General features: G+C 30.4%; 1 protein-coding gene and 1 long non-coding RNA gene across 4 annotated transcripts in view; one reads left to right on the forward strand and one right to left on the reverse strand.

Annotated features, from left to right (window-relative positions):
* The window catches only part of LOC141456164 (long-chain fatty acid transport protein 4-like), a 61697-nt gene that overhangs the window by 13782 nt on the left and 24483 nt on the right, over window positions 1-23432 (forward strand). Inside the window, exon 1 of one of the 2 annotated variants that reach the window (XM_074131886.1) lies at window positions 9543-9569. The exons of the other annotated variant lie outside the window; for it this stretch is intronic. Coding sequence (XP_073987987.1) covers window positions 9558-9569 — 12 coding nt within the window. The 5' untranslated portion in view covers window positions 9543-9557. Of the gene's footprint in view, window positions 1-9542; window positions 9570-23432 lie in introns of those variants that run through there. 2 annotated transcript variants of the gene reach the window in all.
* On the reverse strand, window positions 22362-23339 carry LOC141456183 (uncharacterized). Of its 2 annotated transcripts, XR_012459632.1 has the most exons (3): window positions 23250-23339; window positions 22651-23164; window positions 22362-22535 (listed from the first exon to the last, which is right to left on the reverse strand). It is a non-coding gene; the product is annotated as an uncharacterized lncRNA (long non-coding RNA). The 2 variants fall into 2 exon arrangements; XR_012459631.1 differs by lacking the exon at window positions 23250-23339 and having other exon boundaries at window positions 22651-23242.

Consider the following 23432-nt stretch of genomic DNA (forward strand, 5'->3'; position numbering starts at 1 on the left):
TCAGGCTACAGAAGCCCGGCATTTACCTGTTTAAGAACATAGTGTATAAAATAATGGCTAACTGAGAGCTGTAAAGAAATGCCTCTTTTTGCTGAGGGGGTTTACGTACAATTTCTAAATTAGTAGTTGTGAAGAGAGGAGTCTATGAGGTATTAGTAGGTCTTATGGGTTACTGAAGGCTTCTTAATTGTCTCATTCCCATTCTCACTCTGTTCCTATTTTACTTTGTTCCACTTATATTTTCTTATCGGATTTCCATTAATTTGCCGTAAATCTGTCTGTTTTCGTCAATCATTTTAAAATGATTTCTAGAAAAACAATTTCCAAACAGTTTTCAGTATAATGTTCCACGCAGTATTATATTTACAATTTAAATTTTGTTTCTTCATCAATGGAGAGATTTAAAATAAATATTTTTTTTTTTACTTTCAATTAAATCGAATGAGGAAATGTTGGGATTGTCATGTCTGTTATTTTGTACTCGGCTCTTCCTGAGAGAATAATTTCATCGCTTGCAGATGCTACAGGTTGAATGTATTGTCTGGCACCAATAGAGGGCACAGCATCACAATCAAAGTACCACGTTAAAAAAATATCTTTCAAGACTAAGGATGCAAGAATTACTGATTGTAGAAAAGAAACTCATAATTTTTCATTCTATTGTTTAGTTGAATGGATGAATGGATATCTATTTGGAAAGTATGACAAAAACTGACTTTCTTTATTAATAAAGACGGCATAAAACCATAACAGTCTATGAGAAAGTTGAATAATGTATTTAATTACTTTTAGTGGCTAGTCCCAACTGTTTATTCATAGTTATTATTCAAAATATTTCATGTTCTGGTTTAAACATATTAACGTTTTATTTTGCTTTATACTTCACAAGTTACATTTCATTTATCTTTTATAAGGTCATTGATTTTATTATTATATATAATGTATATAATATAATTTATTAAATTATTGTATGTCATAGCACGCATATTTCTCAAGAAAACTATAGCATACTACTCAGTAAAATAGAGTGTGTAAGAGCACAAAATTTCATACGAATAATCTGTTGTTTACTGAGGGAGTTATAAGGGCCCCATTTGACAGCAAAACCATGACCCAAAAAAATTTCAACTCTCAATATCTTCTCGACTATTGGATCTGTACTCAAGAAAACTATAGCATACTACTCAGTAAAATAGAGTGTGTAAGAGCACAAAATTTCATAATCTGTTGTTTACTGTGGGAGTTATAATTTGACAGCAAAACCATGACCCAAAAAAATTTCAACTCCCAATATCTTCTCGACTATTGGATCTGTACTCAAGAAAACTATAGCATACTACTCAGTAAAATATAGTGTGTAAGAGCACAAAATTTCATACGAATAATCTGTTGTTTACTGTGGGATTTATAAGGGCTCCATTTGACAGCAAAACCATGACCCAAAAAAATTTCAACTCTCAATATCTTCTCAACTTATGGATCTGTACCCAAGGAAACTACAGCATATAACTTATAACTCAGTAAAGTGTAGGATATAAGTGAACAAAATTTCATGCCAATAATGTGTTGTTAACTGTGGGAGGTAGTTGTAGGTCAAGGAACATCAATTAGTAAAACTGCTAAAAAGCACCCAGTCGCTCGAGTTACCCTACTGTACAAAGTGAAAGATAAATCTACATTCAGCAGACGAATGGGGCCAAGTACAGTACTCTCCTCTGCGGAAGAGGATTTTTTTTAGTTTTGTGGATCACGTCCGTTGCCAGAGCTGGGTTTCCCATCAGTAAAAGCCATCTACTGATGAGTGTGTGGCAACTTATTAAAAAACTAGATATACGAACCCTTTCAATAATAACCTACCAGGTAAAGCTTGGTAGAAAACATTCCAGAACCGTCATCCTATCATTGCAAGAAGGATAAGCGAACTGTTTCTTTAGCCAATGTAACCAATACTAGTTCGAACGTTTTGTATAATGAAGTTTCTCGATAATTGAATGACGCAGATGCCGTAGAAGGTTTGAACGAAATAAAAACTCTCCGGTAGGATAGTTGTATAAGGGCCATTTTCCCTCTACTAACCATATATTAAAAGTAAACACCTTTAATTTTTTTAGTCCGCAATGACGTTTGTAAATGGAAAAAAAACTGTACAATTGTTTATGAATCAATTTCTGATTATGAATAAAGACCGAAAACCGGTTACAAATAAGGAAAAGATGCTTGATATGTCGGATAAAATCAGTGATATCCAGCATGGCGGAACACAACCACTTTTTCAATCTATTGTTTTAGTACATGTAAATAATAGAAGTAATTAAACGTTTAGTCCCGTCTTTACGTTGCAGGTAAATATAATTGGAGGAAAGCATATATTGTAATGCATGTTGGATTATATAACCATGTGAGCTTACCTAGAAATGAGGCTATATTGTAGACATCAGAACAGTGCTTCTTTCAATCTAAATTAAAAAAAAAAACAGAGGTAAGCCTAACGTTGTATTTACCATCCATTAAAAATTATTTTTTGAGAGTATATAAAAAAAAATATGACTAAACTTCTAAAAAAAAATGTTAAAGAGATTTTCGGTGTTAAATGTGTAAATGGTGTGACTTTAATACCATATCCTCTGCGACTTAAGAGATCTATTGTGGCTTACTTAAAAGTCAGGTTTTTAAATAGAATGAGGTGTCTGTTTAGGGTACAATGGAAAAGTGTGAGCGAATAAGGAAGAGTATTATACAACAGATAGCCAGATTTGCCTGTGGCGTCGCCCTACTCTATATATCCTCTGCAGGTTCTTATGAATTATGCTTGGTTTAGTTTTTTTTTATAATGTCTGTTGGGGTTCCCTTGTGCCTTTTTGATTATAGATTGCTTTGCGGATGTATTTTGTGAGAGTGTATGTGTGATAATAACCTAGAATAGGGCTTAGAGGTGTGGTAAATCTGAGAAGGGTATACCCATCAATTAACCCTGTCATTCATATAACTAAATATAACATTATCATATGAGGTGGGCAAAAATTCATAGTTAGGCTATATGCCTTAAATTTTCAAATTTGAAGACTATACGCCGAAATCAGAGCGGCTAAATGCGTGCCCGCAAAGTAAGACGGAATGTGGTTGTATGTTGGATTCCTGGCCAAGGTCTTGCATTTTATTTAATGATTAACTTGAGAAATTTATAGTAAAGTAACGTTTTCTATATGGCTCCGACCACGTTGGTTAAGCTCATCTGAAAAAAAGTAGCATTACCGTTCACTCATCTTAAAATTATTAAAGTATTAAAAAGAAGTTTTCCATATCATTAAATTAAATCAAGTTAATGTAAGTAGCTTTAATGTGAACCAGATAACGTCAGAGTTTTACTCTGGAATTGACGCAAGGGAAAAACCATTCCAGAGACTTGTTTATTCTCGTGGTTTTAGATTCCAATAAAATTAAAATAGTTATTTTCCTGAAAGTAAATTTTCATAAAATGAAATATTTTTCTTATTTTGTTTTTTTATTGTTTCAATTACTACAACATTACCATCATCACTTATCGTTAAAATTATTTCTTTTTTAATGCACGTTTCGTAGGAATACTTCTTTATGTAATTTTTTAATTGCAGTTGCTAATGTCCAAGGTATTTAATTGAAGCTCACATAGGCGAGCATTAAGAATAATAGACATTTGTTAAGTTAATTTATTGAAGAACTTTTAATTTTGGATAATATATGGGCGATTTTCTTTCCTGGTTTAAAGACTAGGAAAATTTAAAACCTGATGGCTTTCTTCAAATCTGTTATTATTAGTAGTTCATTCTTTGCTCCTGTAGAATTAGAATTCTTCTAAAATCAGTTATCCTAAAAAAATAGTTTCTAATAAAACGATAGTCTTTTAACCGCATTTACCATTTGAACTTTAAAATGAGTTCGTTGTAGTTTCTTCGTTAAAAAACGCTTAACGTACAGAAATTTGCTAGAAACATTTATTCCATTTCTGGTGATTTCAGAAGTTATTATGCACTTCATGTATAATCTCAGTTGTGAAAATTTTACACATGCACTACTTGTTATTGCTAGATAATGTTATGCTGTCGAATTGCTGCATGAGTTTTCTTATAAAACCTTCGGAGAAAATGTTTAGTGAAAATCTTTTCAACATTTAAAAAATGTTCAAAAGTGAGCTTTATATTGTAACTACTTAGTCTTTATTTTTAAATGTTTATTCGGATTTGAATTTAGACTAAATTATTACTATATTACAATAGATAAACTTTTTATGTTTTTTAATTTTGAGCAGTGAGTAAAGTGAATATAAAATGAAAATTGTATAGGAAAATTAATCATCTGATAGTAATTTAATTTCAAGGCTATCCTTTTATTGGATTATTGCTTTATTTTTATTTTATAAGTTATAATAGTTAAATAGTCAATGGTTAATAGTTATAATAGTTAAATAGTTACAAGTTGAGAGTGTTATATAGAGGTACCTTCAGAGGTAGTTACCTTTAGTAATTACCTACAAAGGTAATTGATGCGTGCTAATGTTACACTACAAATAACCCACCTTGATTTGATTCTGGCTGGTTGGCACAGAAAGCACAAAGTTTATGGTTTCTCACAGAACTTGCATTTTTCATATAATTTTTATTTAATAAATGTTATAGTAAAAAAAAAAAGTAATCGACTATTTTTCCGGCGGGGCTTAACGTCCAACTACCAATCAGGTGTCGTGGACGGAGGCGACTAGCAAACATACTTTACTGTAAATTTCTTCGATTAACCATTAAATAAAATCCAAGGCTTAAGACCGGGAATCGAACGCAGTACCACAATACATATTAGCTTCGCAGGCCTCGCCTCTAGCCGCTCGGCTACCGTGGCGCTCCATAAATATTATATTGACTACGTACCATTTTTCATTTAACAAAAAAAAAAGAAAAAAAAAAAGCTTTATGAAACTTTACAAATGCTTGGTTCGGGTGAAATTGGAAGAATGACTCAGCCGGCTAAATTTGAACTTGTATTCAGCTTTTGAAGTAAAAAGCAAAGGTGTTGTAACCGTACTTTGGAATTCTCTCCGATAAGGTTTTAAATAGTTCAGGTAATCCACACGAAGAGAGGCAAAAGGACTGGAAGTTATGTCATAATCTGTCAATATCTTGTCACCTTGGCAGTAATTTTTTTCTGTATTGTAAGTTATTTTCAAAAATCGTGGAACATTTTCCACAAAAAAAATGCCACTTTGTATCACACAAGTACATTCAACATACTGCGTACTGGGCATATCTTTAATCAATGAACATTTACTTATAGTGAAGAAATACATAAAAGATTTTTAAGATTATATACGATATTTACATAATTGATAATAATTTATAATTGCATACAATGCTTAAATTATAAGCGTAATAATACATTTTATTACTTGTTTTCTCTTAGTAGGTTTTTCGCCTCTCTCTGACGAATTTCTCCTTAATTCTTATCTCCCGTGCTGTGGTAAACCACCATATTCTATTAGTAAGGTATTGCCAATTGAGGATTGTCTTATCAGTAATTTACTTACTTCTCTACGCTAGGAACGTTTCTGTAAATAAAAATATGTAACTGCTAGACTTATTAGTTTACAAAAAGCATTAAACATTTTTAGGATAGTCTCTAGTAATTATAATTTAAGTATGATTGTAAATTAAAAGTAGATTTTGGGGCTAGGAAATTTTTAATCTTTTACTTTTTACATTCTTATTACAAATTTACTAGATTTGGATCAGTGAGAGAAAGAAGAAGAAAAAAATTAAATAATTTTCATGTTATAAATCGATTATTCTTTATTTATTTTGCATATTTATTTTTGTCGATATAAAATTTTGTAAAGTAAGGAAGTGAATAAATTAACATTAATTGTGGAATTAATGTTGTATAATAAGTGATTGGTAAAATGCAATAACACTTTCCACTCTCACGTTACGATAATAATATAAATGATTTTTATCTCTTGGTACCCTATAATTCTTAGAGATGGAAACTTCTCACTTCTGTAGAAATGGGCAATGAAAGTTATAAGGTGGGTGGGTAACTTGAAAGTTTTTTTTGTTTTTTTTATGCTCGTCATCTTCATTATTTGATAGGTGCACTATTCTTCTCTCTTTCAATATTTTTTAATGGTAATTTCTACTTTCTATAGTTGTACAAAAAAAAATAAGATATTTCAAAAGAAATTAATTACGTGAATCGGTTTAACCAAGATTTATGATATATCATTTCATCTTAGATTTTTTTCTCACCATATTCTAATCACTGTTTCATGGGGTGCGAACCTATTTAGGATCGTGTGCCAATTTTTAAAAAAGTTAAAAATGTGAATAGATGAAGACTAAATTCAAACTTTTTACTTGCTTTGTGGTTAAGATTTGGAATGCTAAAGAAGAATGATAAAGCCATATGTGTTTAATGTTCATTCAGAACATCTTCGGTGAAACAACATGTTATTTGTTACAGATATTTATGTTATAGTTTTATATGCATGAACTATTAATAGAAATATGTGATTGAAGAATTCCATTCAAACTACAAATCGTTATATAGGAGTCAATCGATACATTAGTATGTGTTAATATTAATATAATATCTCAATATTTAACTAATGACGCTGATTATTTTTTACATAATTCTCTAAAAAAAAACATACTTCTTTTGTTGATCTTTATAGATTGTTTCTTAATATTATTTTACCAAGGATGTTCTCATACTACAATACTTATGCAGAATATGAATCAGCATCCTAAAGCTTAATCACAAAGCAAAGTAAAAAAGTTTAAATCTAAAATTGCAATTAGAAATGTTTATTATACGTATGTTTAGTTTTATGTAGAGTGTCTTTATAAAGTAAAGATGCTGTGGCTGCGCGACGAAATGACAGCAGGCGGTATATTCAGTTTCAGACGAAATAATTTACATTTTATTAGTCATAACATAATCCTCATAGTTTCAAAACAAAATACGTATACTTTACTTGAATAACTATAAATTTGATGTTGGTAATTTATTATTTAAAAAAAAGACATCTCCAAATTTCGGAAAAGTTCTATTTTTCCCGCGGACCAATGACCTTGACTGTGGTCCGCTTTTCTTTTTTACTAATAGCTTTCTGAGCAAGAAATAAAAGGTGCAGTAATAAATCGCCATTTGTATCTTTTCTAGATGAAAAATATTTTACGCTTGGCCAGCCAGATTAAACTCAGATTAATTGAAGGTGTTTTCCTGAATACTATGAACAACCACAATTGTAAAAAAAAAAGTTGCATTGTACTTTTTTTCTAGAATTTTTGATGAGAGGATTTTTGAGAGAAACCATTTTTACACTCTCTTTAGCTCATTAGAGGTAGTATTATTACTTAGTATATTGAGTTTTTGCTAAAAAAAGGTTACTTTTGTTGCCTTTTAAGATCGAAAAAATAGTGTTACCGAATTAATCTGAAAGTTTGTTTTGTGTTGAAAAATGTTGGCTCCCTTTGCTTGTACTCAATATGTATGTACTATATCGATGTTCAGGTTCATGTTCAATAACAAACCTAAAAGATATTTTTATATTTTAGATTATCTCAAAAATATATTAGCTACAAACTCAAGTTCAAAAATTGGATTATTGCTCCTCGCTTATCCTTACTGCAGATATTCGGTTATTTTTTCTTATTCCTTTGCCTTAATCTTAGAATGGAAGCACAAATGTGGTGTGAAAACTCATACGACTTTCGCTTTTCGTATTTAGATTTTTGTCGCGATCCCGCGGAAGGTTTGAATTGCAGTGTTTTATGGTCCAATATATCTTTTTAACAGTATATGCAGATTTCCGAATGACTTGGAGCGCAGGGCAAAATAGTAAGTGTCCTCCTGCTGACACTCTTAAGGCAAGCAACGAACAATTTCATGGATAGTGAATGAAAGAAAGGTATTTTTAGCAATCAAATTTTTTTACTTTAATGCCACCTTATTTCCTGTGCGCACAGTTTAGTTAGCTGACATTTGATCTTTCTTTCATTTTAAACTTTATATAGCAATTTTATATTGTGTAAAGGCGTACTGATTAAAGTAGGTTAACAAGATAACGGGTGTCATGTTATTATGAAAAGATGAACTTCAGTAAAAGAAGAGGTAGAACCACTTTACAATAAAATACTAAACGAAAAATAAGTTTAATACAATGTACGTATCTACTAGAAATTACGTAATGCATAGTTCATCCAGTTTGTACTGACAAACTTAATAATTTCTCTAACTTCTCTTAAGTAGAGAGTATTGTAATTCAGCATGTTTCAGACTTCAAGTTTTCACTGGAAACCGTTCCATTTGAGGTCCCCCAAATACGAATTACTGGTTTTCACAAGTCGTATTTGTTTTTAAGACTATATCATCCATAACTCACAAAGAAAAAATCGCAAAAAGTTCAAATTCGTTATAACCTTCGGTTTTCTTAGGGAACTGGTTTATAACGAGTTCGTAAACTTGATATTTTATGTGCACTTAAGACAAAATTTTTCTTTTGATGTTAAAAAACTAAATCTTGGTAGAAACCTGTTTTTGTATTAGTATTCGATCAACAGTCAAAAAAGATGTAATTACTTAAATAACAGTTGCATTAACTGCATTCAGTTTTCTGTTGAAAGTCTAGCCTTTAATATTGCATAATGCGGTGCATGAACTGGTTAGTTCGTTATTATATTTAGAATATTGAGTTAAATCGCATTCTCTCAGCTGCATATGAATGTGAAAGTTTGAATTTGTTGCTATCATTAAAAAAATTATTGGATATCAACTTTGTTTTAACTAACGCTTTATTTGGAATATTTCCATTACAAAATGCTGTCTCTAATCATGTACGGCATAAAGCAAAGATTAAGGTGGATTGGGTAGGTATCTTGTAAGAATGGAAGAAAATCGAATTCCAAGTAAGCCGTTTATTATTCACTTGGGAGGAGCGTGGAAGGGCAGTCACAAAGTGATTCAGAGATTGCTCGATGATGTAGACAAAGGTTTGGAAAAGCTGCTGTAAGATCCAGGGGAGATTTGCTATTAATGAAGAGTGGACAAAGTTGGGTCGAGAAGGACCAAATGTTCCTTAATGTACTGTTAGAGCCAGAGAAGAAGAAGAAGATGGTTATTGAAACTCGAGTCTTAAGTTATTCTGGGTACAGAAGCTTGGTACAGGGAAGTCTGGAGCCACTTGTTTCCCAAATCCCATTAAAAGTAGTCGTTCAGTAAAACGCATAAAATAGAAGTTATAGATCTCCATTGTAACTCATTCACAGTTCAAAGAAAATCGTACAAACCAAATTCAAAAATATAATCAGCACAATCAAATAATCAAACTTAATCAAGGTGGTTGTGGTAACAGGTCGCCATTACAACCACCTGATCATCTACAGTCAAGTATAACCTCCACGTTAGTTCTCCTTATTTCACAATTCGTACGCAATGTGTTGCTCATCAAATAAGAATAAGAGATCACGAAGGTGTGCAAATACGTTTGGTCGAGGACATCCATCAATACAGTCTTCGAATTATAAAACAAAAAAATGAATTGGCGTGTAAGTAAGCAACACGATTACATAGCAATATACAATTTTGGCTCGCTGCGATTCTTCGTGTAAACATTGACTCAAAAAAGACTATTTTCGGGAGAAAACATTTTTAGGATAGAAAAGACAAATTTTATCTGGTTTAATTAAATTTTAAAAAATTGACTCGATAATTTTGAGAGTATTGAGGTGCGGTCAATCAATAAATTCACCCACAAATTTTGTTTCATTTCACCAACGTTTCGGTAAATCTATTACCATCTTCAGGGTAGTGTAAAATTTGTGTAGTTCAACTTTAAGCAACATCATCATAACCATTGATGTTAAAAACTGTTCGTAAAATGTACAATGTTAAATCTCTTCTAGAAAATGTCGAAAATTAAAACAATATTAATAATATTAGGAAAGGAATTAGCTGAGTAGTTAGCAAATGCTGGATTCCAACGCGGAGATCGTGGGTTCGAATCCAGCTGCTGGCCCTTAGATTTTCCCTTCTTAGGAGCTTGTTACAGATCATTGTTGTTACAGTTGTAGTCTGTATCGGGAGAACACTGTCGGAGGCCGGCAGTGCACTGAAAAAAGCTCCGGGCGCCAGTAACCTCAGGTGTTAACGTGCCTTAAATACCAAGAAAAAAATAAAATAAAATCATTCTCAGTGGATTACCAAATGGCATATCAAGAAACAGATAATGGCCTAATTTATAAAGTATTGCTATGAGATGTCCGACTTTTTGCTTTTAAGCGAGAGTATAGGAAACGAACATACATTAAACTAAATTCGAAAATTTAAAATTAAGACAAAACTTCTTTTTATAAGTAGCTAGAGAAAGTAAAAAAAGTGGCTATAAATTAATTTTATAATTTAAAAAATGTTATATTTTCTAAATAAACAATGCTAAATATTTCAGAAAATAGAAAATCACCAGGGAGAACGATTACTGTCATTTCCCCTCACGTTCGTATTTGAGCAACCTACTTTTACAAGTGAGGGGCCGGGCTGCCAGTTGACCTATAGCTGCAGACAGCAAACTTTTCACCTGGGAGCTTCGTTCTTTCTGTCTACTCCTTTCACTATAACATATAAATTGCATAAACTATCAAAAGGACGAATGTGCTATCATTTTTACTAAATCAGTAACATTTAAAATGCAATGAAATTTTTTTTGCGTTCTTAATAATAGTGTAGGTGGAAAAAGAAAAATCTTGAGGTATAGTTTCTGTACCTACAATTCGTAAAATTGAACAAATATTAAATTAATGGGAATCTACAATCATCATATTTTATGACCTAAGGACCATAAATCCAAAAGTCAATGTAAATCAAGTGAGTAATTCTCGTGCAAGTCGATGTGCTAGAATTTGAATGTTTAAAATATCTAGAGAGTATTCAATGAATTAATGTTGAGTTTGCCTGTGAGTTCGTTGAACCCATCACTAAAAGGTTGCAATAATCATTAATTCTGTTAGCCTTAAATGTAGAATGTAAATTGTGGCAGAAACGTTGTGTATGAATAGTTTGAAATATGCGATTACACTCTGCCCAAATTTATTTGAAATATCTGAGACTGGTAGAGTTATAAAAGTAGAAGAGTAAAAACTAGTTCGTATAGTTAGCGATCTAGTCTAAGGTGCCTACTGTCCAAATTTGGGCCGATTTTGAGGGATTACTTTGGCAGTTGTCGGGCAATCAGCGAGAGCGTTTCCATTCTTTGGTGCAGAGCAAAGACCTGTAGGTCTAATACCTCTCCACCTGCGGCTGTCTTTTGGAGTTCTTGCGCTTTATGGGTATTTATGGTACATACGAAAATACTAAAGAAAAACTGTTCCTAACTAAACTTTTCCTTTTTCGCTTTGAAGAAATTTGGATAAAATTGAACATTTTTTTTCAATAAAATTCCGTACGCCTTTAGGGAAATCAAAATCCTTGTCAATTTATTAATTTTAATATTAAAAGTTGAAAGGAAATGTTCGTAAAATGAAATGCTATTATACATTTTTTTTTTTTTTTCACCTTCCTAGACGAGTAATAATTCAAGAAGGAGAAATCTGTTGGTACTTCACAACAGAATTATTGTATTAATTACTATTTTTATTTATTTTTCAGGTTTGAAACATTCTCCTAACAAAATTGCCCAATTTTGAAGTTTAAATACCAAGGGCTGACTTTATGTTTGCATTTGAATGAGACTATGCTTAAATTTGATGAAACTTACTATAAGAGTTAATGAAAATGATCGCTACATCTAGGTAAAGTAGAAAAATCCAATATTCTGTTATTCTTCAGATTAAACTGATTTTTCTGTAGGCTTCATCATTTTACTTCACACTGTATTAGAAATGTTGTTCGTGGAAATTGATTTTTAAATTATTTTACAGCAGGCAGTAATTTTATGCTTACTTTCTGACAATATTAGATTTCCTGTTGCTTGCCTACTTGCCTACATTAACGATATGGAATTATTTAATAATAATAACAAATTTGATTGAGAGGATTGTGAGTTTTGATCCAAGAATAAAGCGTTTTTTAATGAAATGCTTAAAAACCAAAAAATTCTTATTCCAAATAACATAATTTATTCTTTCGTACAACAATATTTCATATAAAGTATATTTTTGTTTTAAAAATATGTCATTATCTGAAACTACCTATTCTAATTACAAATTTTAAATTAAATTTTTGTTAAAGCTTGTAACTTATGGGAAATCGTAATTAGTGTTTTTGGAGGGAGAGTAATCTCTCTGGAATCGCGCCAGGTCAACCAATTTTTAAAAAAATTGTAATTTTCTGTACAAATATAATTGTATGGTGTACATGATTCAGAACCGTTCTGTGTGCTGAAACGACCCTTTAGTAGTGTTTATGGACTTGAATTTTCTCGTTCAAATATTTTGAACAAATGTTAAAACAACTTGAATTAAATAACTTTAATTCTCACCTTCATATTATTCATACTATTTTTAATCTACTAAGAATTACCAAATTGAATTTTTATTATTTTTTCCCAATAAACATTTATGGTTTATTTAATGATGTGGAACAATAATTTGATTTCTTTGAATCAATGAAGTATGACTGAATACATTACAAAGTGAATGTAAGCAAGGTTTTCCCGACCTTTTCAAGAAGATTTTTATTTTTTAAATAATGGTTATTATCTCCGTAATAATTTATTCTTATAATGGTTGACATTCTGATGGAGTGAATGGAAGAGGGCATTTCATTTTTTTTTGTTATTAAGAAATTTGTGTTTGTGTAATTTATTTTTTTGTGACTTCAGATAATAAGTATTGTGAAATGGTAATGAAAAAATATTACTTAATATAATTAATCATTAATTTCTAATCGTAATGTATATCTAGGTTTAGAATTAACGGTTTTTAAAATATGGTCAAGTACATTGATATTATCAGTCTTCACGCAGGTTTTTACTGTTGATTAATCAGTTTAAGCAGTATAGTGAATGTCAGAAATATAGTGGAAGTAAAATTCTCTACATTAATCTGTTGAATTAACCTCTGATGATGGAAGAAAATCTAAGATCGGTCAGAAAAAGGAAAACATGAGTGATTAGATGGATCAAATCAACAATGACGATTTTTTACTTTTTATTTCTACAAAACACTACTTTCATGTCAGATTTGATATTGTCAGTTTTCACTGTTGAAAAGTTGGTTGTGAGTTCTCCTGTCTCTGAAGATTTTACTCAATGTCAGCTTTTTGAATATCTAGTTTCTAGCATACTGAGTCCGTATTTTGAGAATGGCATTGAAGCTTAACACAGGAAAGCCAACTAGAAGGTTATAAAATTGAAATTTAGGTATGTGCTCTGTTTTTTGTGTGGACCTTTATTAAGGTTTTAATCAAACCATAACAGTTATTCTGGACAACTTTAATTTGTAAATTTTATTTTTTTCATTTTAGTATTAAAGTAAAAATGTTATTATTTCGAATATTCTAAAAATAGAAAGTTTACTAATACCATTACTAGATTCCTTATAAAATATTGAATTGCGATGCCGTAAAGTTTTTATTTCTTCAAAACCATTGTTTCTTTTCATAAACCTATTTTACTCTCTCTTGACGTTGTAACAGTAAACTACTATGACCTAATAAATAGTAAACGTACTTGAACTCAACCAACACTACGCTGTAAGTACATAAGCATTTTTAATATTTACATTAAATCAATAATCCACGAAAGTTTTTTTTAAAATATATTTGAAAAGTGTAATTAACTTTCATTCCCAGAAAATAAATTAAATCAAACTTACATAGTTTGCAGGAATTATAATCATGATTAAACTATAAAACATTAAAAAATAATTATTTACTCTAAGCTAATGTCCTGCTGAAGTCAGAATGTGCAACTTCTAATAGTGAAAATGATAGAATAGTTTCCCAATTTTTTACGCTTTGAATTACTCCTTTATAGGGTACTTTCGTAAAAAACTGCTATTTAAGGGAGGTGACGAAGTTTTGTTTATTACTTACAGAATTTATTTTCCCCTGACACTTTAATAATGTTAATCCACGTTGATTGCGTCTATTCTGTTTCGTTCAGTTCAGATTAAACCTTTAGTGTTTTTATGAGACGACTGTGCCAAGATTCTTTTGAATGAAAATAGTTCGCTACAAACCAGCTGGGTGGTTCAAATCCAAATTCTCATTATTGTTACAAAGTGGGCAAACTGGTAACATCTTGATTTCAATGCTATATTGGAAACTCTTTTGTAGGTACGCGATGCTAGGTTTTAGTTTAATGATCGTGAACAAAACTATCTCTTCAAGTTTTCTTGGTGGTTTGATTCTCTTCACCGCAACAGCAGTGTTACAGGATATTGCCTGTTGAGATTGGATTAATTTTCTACCAACTCTTCACCAAACTATTCGTTATGCTTGTATAATGACAGTATCTTAGAATCCATCAGTACACCACATTCCAGCTCTCCTAATATGATATGATTTTTAGTGTCTTATATTCTAGTCATACGTGTGGTTTATATAGAGCAAGATTGTCAACTTGTGAGTCAATTAGATATCCTAGCAAACCTAGACATCTCAGTCTACCAGTAGCTTGATGGTTTGATTTCTACAACATCGCCGATTTTGAACGCCCTACTTGCCAGAGGTACTGCGCAGTAAAAACCAGCCCTAACATTATTGGCCGACAGATCCAATAATATATTTTCAATGGTTTATCTATTTTTGTTATGCCAATACTTTTCAATTTTTTTTATCATTATTATTAACTACCTTTTTTTAAAAAAAGCTTATTACTGAGTGCCCCGCTGATATCAAATACCAATTTTGATTTTTTTTTTTTTGGTGAAGTCAAAATCTACTCTTAACTTTTTTGAGTGTAAAGAGAAAGTCAACCAAAACAAAAACAAACTAATAAAAAACCAGCTCGCTTTACGGTTAGTAGTCTTTAGTGAATGACTCTCCTTGATTTCTTTTTCGATAAACTTGCCTTACAATTGTAAAGTTGACTCTCTCTCATTTACGATAATGTAATGCTGGCTTTTATTTTAAATACAGTTCCTTTTAGATACAATAGTTCTCTTAATTACTATAGTAGTTCCTTTTTCTTTAGTTTTCCTTAATCATCAAAATATCTGTGAAACAGCTCGTAGAGAATAACCTTTATTCTCTTAATAAGAATTTTATGTTTTTTTATTCATGCAGTTTGCGAAGTTTTATAACCATAACCATGCAAACTGTTTAATAATTGATGAAATATGACTGTTCCGTTTAAAATTGCTTAATAATTAGATCAGTTTAAGCAGCGGTTTTGACCGAAATTGAAGTGAATTTAATGTAGTTAGTTAGTGTTTTAAATTAATACCAGAGTCAGGTCCGGTTATTCTAAATTGGTGGCCCGCTAACTTAACATGTAATACAGTATTTTTATGAGAGATAAAATTGTTATTATTTTTTTTAAACTATATATCAAATTTCAGATTATTTTTTTGTATACACATACTTTTTTACCATTTTTTTTTTTATTTAAAAACTAATTAGTTCACTTTTGAATGTGAATTAATTATTTAAAAAAAATCTTTGCGGCTTAACTCATAATCTTCAGAACTGTTTACCATTTTCAATAAAATACCTAGCTAATAGCCAACAGGGCTTCCAGAAACATTTCACATTACCTTTCCCGCAGCAAGTTGTCCATCTTGTACAAAATAATATTTTGAAAACTTTTTTGTAGCAACAAGCTCTGCAACCACAGAACGATGTTGTCCTCCTTATTCATTGTCTTCTGTTCCTGCATATCCCGTAATAGCTGCACATAGATCCTCTTGACTGAGGCTACTGGCTTTTCTCGTACATCTTCGCACTAATTTGGAGTTCCAACATGGCCTGCTCAAAGCCAAGAACACAGCCTGAAGCAGTCGAGAAAAATTATTTCTGTTATCTCGTAAGTTACTCCAATAGTTAACAGCATTCAATAATCATCCTGAAAGTCTGTAGTCTTATTTTTCAAGAGCCACAAAACTGTACTTGTTAATTCATATAAGTGTTACTCACCAAGACCCAAGTCTATGTAAGCTAGTGAAGCTTTCTAACATACTTTTTCAAAACTTGAAACTTTTTTTAAAGTTTCTTTCAAGTCTCTCTTAACTACTTAACATAGGAAGTGAGTCGAGATTTTTTTAAAATTTTCGGTTTGAAGGACATTGTTTAATTTAGAGTAAAACTTTGGGCAAATAAGTTTGAGTAGGAAGTTGAGTATTACACACTATATTCTGTTTTTTTAATGCTTATGTAATGGATCGTTTCCTAAATGCTAAAACCACTATTCAGTCAAAAAAAAAAATCCCTACTGGTTTTAATCAACAAAATATTTGTAGAAAGTGAACTTATTTAAGGAAATGAGCGTAACTAAAATATTAATCAACAATTCAATGACATAAGGGATCGTGAATTAATGTAAAGTTACATTACGGTTTAGTTAATTGCTTCTACAGTTATTATATGTAAAACTATATGTAGAAATAACCACATAACCTATCCTAACAACACCTACATACTCTTCAACACTCACACAACGTGTTGTGCTATCGTGTCCTATCGTGATAGGACTTTCAGAGTTCGATGAGTGAAACTATTTGGGTTTAGCGAACCCTGTAGCAAAGACAGGCTTCACCATCATCATACTCTCATTTACACGTACAGATATGTACCTTACAACAAACCCATACTTATTATTCACTATCTCGCATCTCTGGAAAACTATGTAGACCATCAGGACCTTGGATAGCCTAATATCTTTGTCCCTCTCCAATACTCATTTTTAATACTTATCTGTAGGACTTTATTTTTTAGTGTACACTTGAATCGCAGAAGATGAAATTTATAATAATGGTGGCTAACTTAAAATACTTTGAAATATGAACAAAAGAAAAAAGAAATAGGTTTTGGTTTAAAGCCATTTCTACAAAAAATGGGTAAGTTAAATTTTGTTATAAAAAATTAAATTCTCTAAATTAAAATTGAATTTAACAGAATGGGAGTAAATCACCGTTGATTTTAAGATAAAATTATATACTCTGTCACATATTTCCATCAATAGTTTTGGAAAGTGGGACAGAAACGTGAACCGTTTTGTTGGTCGCCTTATTTTTTATATTGTGTGGCTCTTCTACTTCTTAGTTTTATATATCTTATAAACTGATTTCTATGTTTATGTGAACTACTTCATTTACTGTTAATTTTATTTCAATTTACTATTTCGTTATAATATAAAGATAATATAATATAAAGTAATGTGCGATGTTAACAGATACTGTTCTTATAAAAATATTATAATCAGCTACTTCATATAAAACAGATACTTTTTTATTAGGTATAGTTATCCATTATTCATCTGCCCGAATTAAAAAACCAGAAATAATTTGATTGGAGATTTAGCCTGTTATAGTTATAATCAAGTGACAATAGTGGCAAGTGACCATAGTATAGTGACTATAGTAGGTAACTCCTTGCAAAAGGTTTTCTTAAATTTGCAAAAAATGCGCTAGATCGCTAACTTCTTCAGTGGACTAATTGGATCATTATAAATAACAAAAAATATCAAATTATAAGTTTTTCTTTAAATTTCTCTCAAAGGTATGATATTTCCAGAGTAGGTAACCGTAAGCATGTAGTGCTTTTTAAATTTAAGGAAGAATTTGTCTGTGGGTAGGACAGATCGAATTCTAAATATATCGATTAGATCTTTTTTTAAAAACAATTAGTAAGTTTGAATTATATTAGTAAACGTAGTAATGGAAATCTTGAAACTATTTTTTGTGTGATTTTGGCTTGGCTTTCACCGTACATCATAATAATTTTGAACTTAAATCTGCTCCATATACGACTACGACCCTTTACAACGGAAGATCTTACGAGTAGAAGCAGAATCCAGTTTAGTGAGGGTAGCACATGAGCCCTCTTTATTGATGGGAGGAAACCCAGATTAAGGGCAGAAGAAATAAGACTACTCTGAGAAGTTTTTTAGTTATCCAATCTGGATGGTAGCAAAGAAATCTGGTCGACCTCAGAAAAAATAATAATAATGAAGCTCCTTGACTGTATCAAGTAGTAGAGTTGAAAAAAAAAGAAAAGATAAAACCAGATAAATTATCTTAACTTAATGGTTAACCTCTACCTTTAATTATTTGTATTTTATCAGACAAGTAAATAATAGAATTAAACTCACTTAAGTAATGTAATTTTAAGGTTTTTAGAAACTTAAAATGAAGCTTGACACACTGAACAGTTAATGTAAAGGAAGATGTTCAGAGTAGTCGAGTGTGTGTGTGTGTGTGTGTGTGGGTGTGTGTTGATATGTATATTAACTGTTAATGTAGAGTTTGGAACCTACTTCCCAGCATTCATATGTTTTCAAATTAAGCACTCTAACGTTCTTATTATCCCTGCTCAACGGCTCCCCTTCCTAACAGAAGCTAGGCCACAGAATGGTCTATTGGGCTCGCTCTCCTTCATCGAGTCGAGTCTGGATAGTCAAAAGATTTATCGTTGCTTTAGTCAATTTTTTCTGTAAAACTAAATAAAGTTTAAAGTGTAGAAAGTACTTAGTTCAGACAAATAGTATCTGAAATTTTATCGTCTGAGAGCACTCTTAGCTTCGCGGGCCACGCCTCTAACGCTTGGCTATCGTGAAAAAAATTAATAGCACATTAATCTTCAGAATTCTATAATGGAGATGCTGGTGCTATTTTAAATAGCACTTTTTAGTAGGTTACTCTCCTTTACTTTTCCTGAACTATGAAAAATTTCATAACTAATCAAAAGTAAGTAAAAAGAAGCACAACCAGGAAAATTTGAGTTCTTGAAAGATGTCCAAGGCTAAATTGCAAATACAGTCCAATTCAATTTTAATGAAATTCCAGTGACTGTTAATTTTGTTAACAAATAATTGAAAGCGAAAAGTGTGGTAAAGAATTTCTTCAATTATAAAGATATTTGTAAAAGTAATGAATTTTATCTTGCAAAATTATTAACAACCAAAAGTATTCAATTAGACAATTTATTTTTATACATGTATAATCTCAGAAGTTTTTAATGCATTTCCAATACTTTTAGTACTTATGCATTAAGGAAATGTTAAAACGTTTTAAGTGTTTTGTACTTTTTTTTACATACACTCTGACGTACATAGTGGCGAGACTGTAAGACGAATGACAGGCGTGTAGAAACCTTTGTTAGCTATGCATCTATTCCTTCATCTACTGACGTATTCAGTGTAGTAGAATAATTTCTTTGTAACCATTCTCTTCAATTTAATCCAAAACTTCGTGGGAGAACCAGGTCTCTTCCTACTTCTTTAAATTACTCTTGTTATTCGGTCATGCTGAATTTATGACAATAAGAAGAAGGCAAAAAAAATGTGTGAAACTTTTTTCTTTCACTTCATTTCTCAATTATAAAATTCCCCCAAAAGCCTTGTTTGTTTTTTTTTGTGTAAGAAATATTCAATATTTCTCTACATGTACCTGAAACGGAGTAGATAAACTTACTGAAAGGGAGTTTCAGCCCCAGATCACGAGCAAGCCTTTAACTTTGTTGACAAATATTTTCGATGAAATGATATGAGGAATATCACTAAAGGCAAACTCAATACCATGTCTATCTACTTAGGCGCCTAGATAATAACCAAAGTTTAAAGGTGAGGACCTCCAAGCTATTGTGGTGCTTGGTTCATACCTGGCCTTGGTTATGGTTTTATTTATTGTTTAATGAGAAATTTACACTGACCGTGTTGTCCTAACTAATTTTCTCTGTCCTGGAAGCCTCCAGAAAAGTGCATTAACTCAGAAACTACATAGTGTTTTAATGTTTTGATTTTGGACGTTCATAAAGCCGTTGTATATATGCAAATTGCCCAGTTTTCAATTTAATACGAGAAAATCGTTTTATATAAACAACTTTTTCAGGGGACTTCCAGTAGGTAAAGAAATGCCTACTTTTTTTCTGGTGGATTTACAATAGTTACCAGTTGTTATTTACTTGCCGATAATTACAATGGAAAGCAAAAATTCTTCACAGTAACCTCCTCAGATTCTCGCCTTTAATAGCTTTTCTTGTGTATCAGAATATAAAAATTAAAATCGAAAAATTAACTCAAAGAAATCTTTTACAAACATTGATCAGGAAAATATAAGTTTCAAGTAAGTAAATATTGATTCAAATACGTTTAGTAATTTATAAACGAATTACTTTTTTTTTCAAGCACAAAGTAAAATTTATTATGAATGCAAAGTGATGTTTATAGAATTGTTTTTTCATTAGTTTATTTTTAATCAAACATTACTTGTCAGTAGTTCAACACTATTTTTATTTTTTTTAAGAAAAAATGCTAATTTGAGCTAGAATTGTAAGTTGAGCAATTGTCGTATGAGCTTTCACACATTGGTTTTTTCAAAAATAAAGTTTTTAGAGAAACAAATTCTAGAATAGCAAATACTGGAAGCACTTCTGTTCAAACACAACTTGTACTTTTTCAATGTCCAGATTATTACTTCGAAAAAATAATCTTAATCAAATGTGAAAGGATTAGTATGTAATTAGTACCAGTGGACTCCTTGTGGGTTTCAGGCCAGCAACCTATCTTTAGATTTCTTCTTCCCTGCAGCTGCCTATCTTGTGATAGACATTGTTGATTGTTATCTGTCGCGATAGATAACTCAAGAGAACGGCAATGTTTTAAAAAAAAATTCTATTAATAAAAAATAAAAATACACACAACTCTGACTTTTTAATATCTTCTTTTAATTCAAAATTCTTATTTTAAATTGTCCTTGGATGTTGCTAAAGGCCACAGACTACATATTAATTACAATTAAAGTGTATCAGCGTTTTCCATTATTTTAATGTAAAATAGAAAATAAAGTATATTCTTTAACGAAATGATCCACTTATGTAATGCAGAATAGCCATAAAAATTAAGATAGAGTTCTTTTATTATAAAGAATTTATTTGTTCTTGATTCTATTCTATTCAAATGATATTAATAATTTATTTAGTAATTATCAAATTCGTAAGGTTTTATTTAAATCGAGAAAGGCTCTTATACTCCATCTATCCACTTATTTCTGAACTAGCAAAGAAAAATACATTCTGTGATTTAGTATTAATTTATTTCATTCACGTTTCTTTTTGTTTGATGATTTTTTTATCAATCAATGGCATTATGACTAAGAACAAAATAAACCATTTTATTTATTTATTTTTGAAGGGGAAGGATTTCCTATATCAATATAATTTCCCACTGATTTTATTTAATCTTCCAATGTTAGTCCTAGTTAAAAGCTTTGTAGTTTCTTATTACTAATAACTTACAGAAACCTTCTATTAAAAGTAATGAAACTTTAGAAGAATATTTTTGTTCAAATCTCCGATGTATAAGTTTACTACATTAAAATATTTCATGAAAACATTTCAATGTTTTACTTCATTTAAAATATTTCAATGTTTTACAACTATAATTTTAGTGGATTATAATTTGCACCTTATTATTATTGTTCAGATTATTCACATAATCTACAAAGCTTACTAAAAAATAGAAATAAATTTAAGTATATATATTTCTGGAGTGAAGATATTATCCAAAATACTAAGCATAAAAACTAATAAAACCCAATCACATAAATATATTCAGTATATTCAACGGTCGAACAAAATTTATTTAAACTAGATTTTATTCTAGAAGAAAAATAAATGAATGCAAGCAAGTATAATTTAAAAACTGCTCCAATTTCTTTGTTCTTTACTCTGATATTGCTTTCAGAGAAACACAAAACCCATAGTTTTAGAAGACTAAACAATTGGTACATTGTCCTATTTAATCAAGACTCATCTGAGATAGTATTTCAGTTATTTTGAACGTTACATTTAAAATAGTCTCATAATATTTTGAATTCACAATCTCTTCCTTCTATTTAAATAGGTACTCCAAATATTCTAATTTAGTACATTTGATGGTTGCTTTCCTCTTCAAATACAGTATCCACATTTGGTACTACATTAGGATCCTTTTTTTCTTGAATTCATATACTACTGAGTTATGTACACCAGTTTTTCCTCTAATTGCAAGCATAAATTTTTCATTCTACATGTTTTTGCTGGTGCATTAATAAAAAGTGGTCAGGTTTCATATAGAAGTTTATTTGAAAATATTAATAAAACAAAAATCTAAAATATTATTTAAAATTTTTTGATATTTATAGCTATTCATAAATTTATTCAGTTCTGGTAATATATCTCTATTAACCTCTTCACTAATATCTCGGTTATTGTAGTTTTTATGGTTGGAATACATGATAATATCCATGAATGGTGATAATTTGAAGATTTCCCAAGTCATAAAACATCTTCCTGGTTTTGTGTGATTGACTAATTTACAAGAAACTTTTAAGGAATTCGTACTAGAAGTAAAATTTGCTGGACCTACGTAGCTTTTGTACCTAAAACAAAAAGTTATTATTTATTACTTAGTTTTTGTTCGTTTGTTAAATTTTTTTTATTAGTTTTAGTTGCAGATTGAGATGTTAAGATCCTCTAAGATAGAAGTGGACTTACCAATTACCACTTCTATACGGATCTTCAAGTTCGTACTGTTATCCCAGACTACAGCGTAATTCTTTTTTTAGTGACTTCTCTAAACACACAATACATAGATCCTGCCTATAAAAGTAGTCGTTGGATACAACTATATATTTGGGTTTACTGATTACCTTGAAAGTTCTACACCCTATCACAATAATATCGCACTAAGTGAACTATATGGGTTAACAGGTGATTTAAAGAGCAGTTATCTTATTGGACCGATTAATGGTTGTGTTGCTAGTTTAGAGGTCTTTGCGCCATGTTTTTTTTCAATTCTTCATCTTTATTTCGAAACGTTTTGGCACCTTCCTTTCCTTATTATTCTTATTTTTATTTTATTTCTATAAGTGCAAGTACAATAATTATTTTTTTGACACTTATGTACTTCCAATTCTTTTCCTTGTTATTCTTTACAGTAAAAGAATATACGGTTGAACTAAACTATTGTCTACATATTGATGTAAAAAGCTCCAAAACAATCAGACATCTGGTTAAATTTACAAATATAAAAATTATATAATTATAAATTGTTTAAAAATATTAATGCTAATAATAATCGTGCTGGTACTTACTTATTCAGATTCTGGCTTTTTTAGTTTTATTTTATCTTTCTTCTTGTTTCACTTTGTTGGATAAATATGTTCGTAATATTTAAAAAATTTCTTCTCTTAATTATCAATACATCAATAATTCAAGTTTTAAATATAATGTAATATGAGTAATAGAAATTATCAATATTATATAAAAATCAAATT

Source organism: Rhodnius prolixus, unplaced genomic scaffold (assembly GCF_049639745.1).
Source record: "Rhodnius prolixus isolate KJV_2025 unplaced genomic scaffold, Rpr scaffold_4, whole genome shotgun sequence".
In the NCBI taxonomy this organism is placed as follows: domain Eukaryota; kingdom Metazoa; phylum Arthropoda; class Insecta; order Hemiptera; family Reduviidae; genus Rhodnius; species Rhodnius prolixus.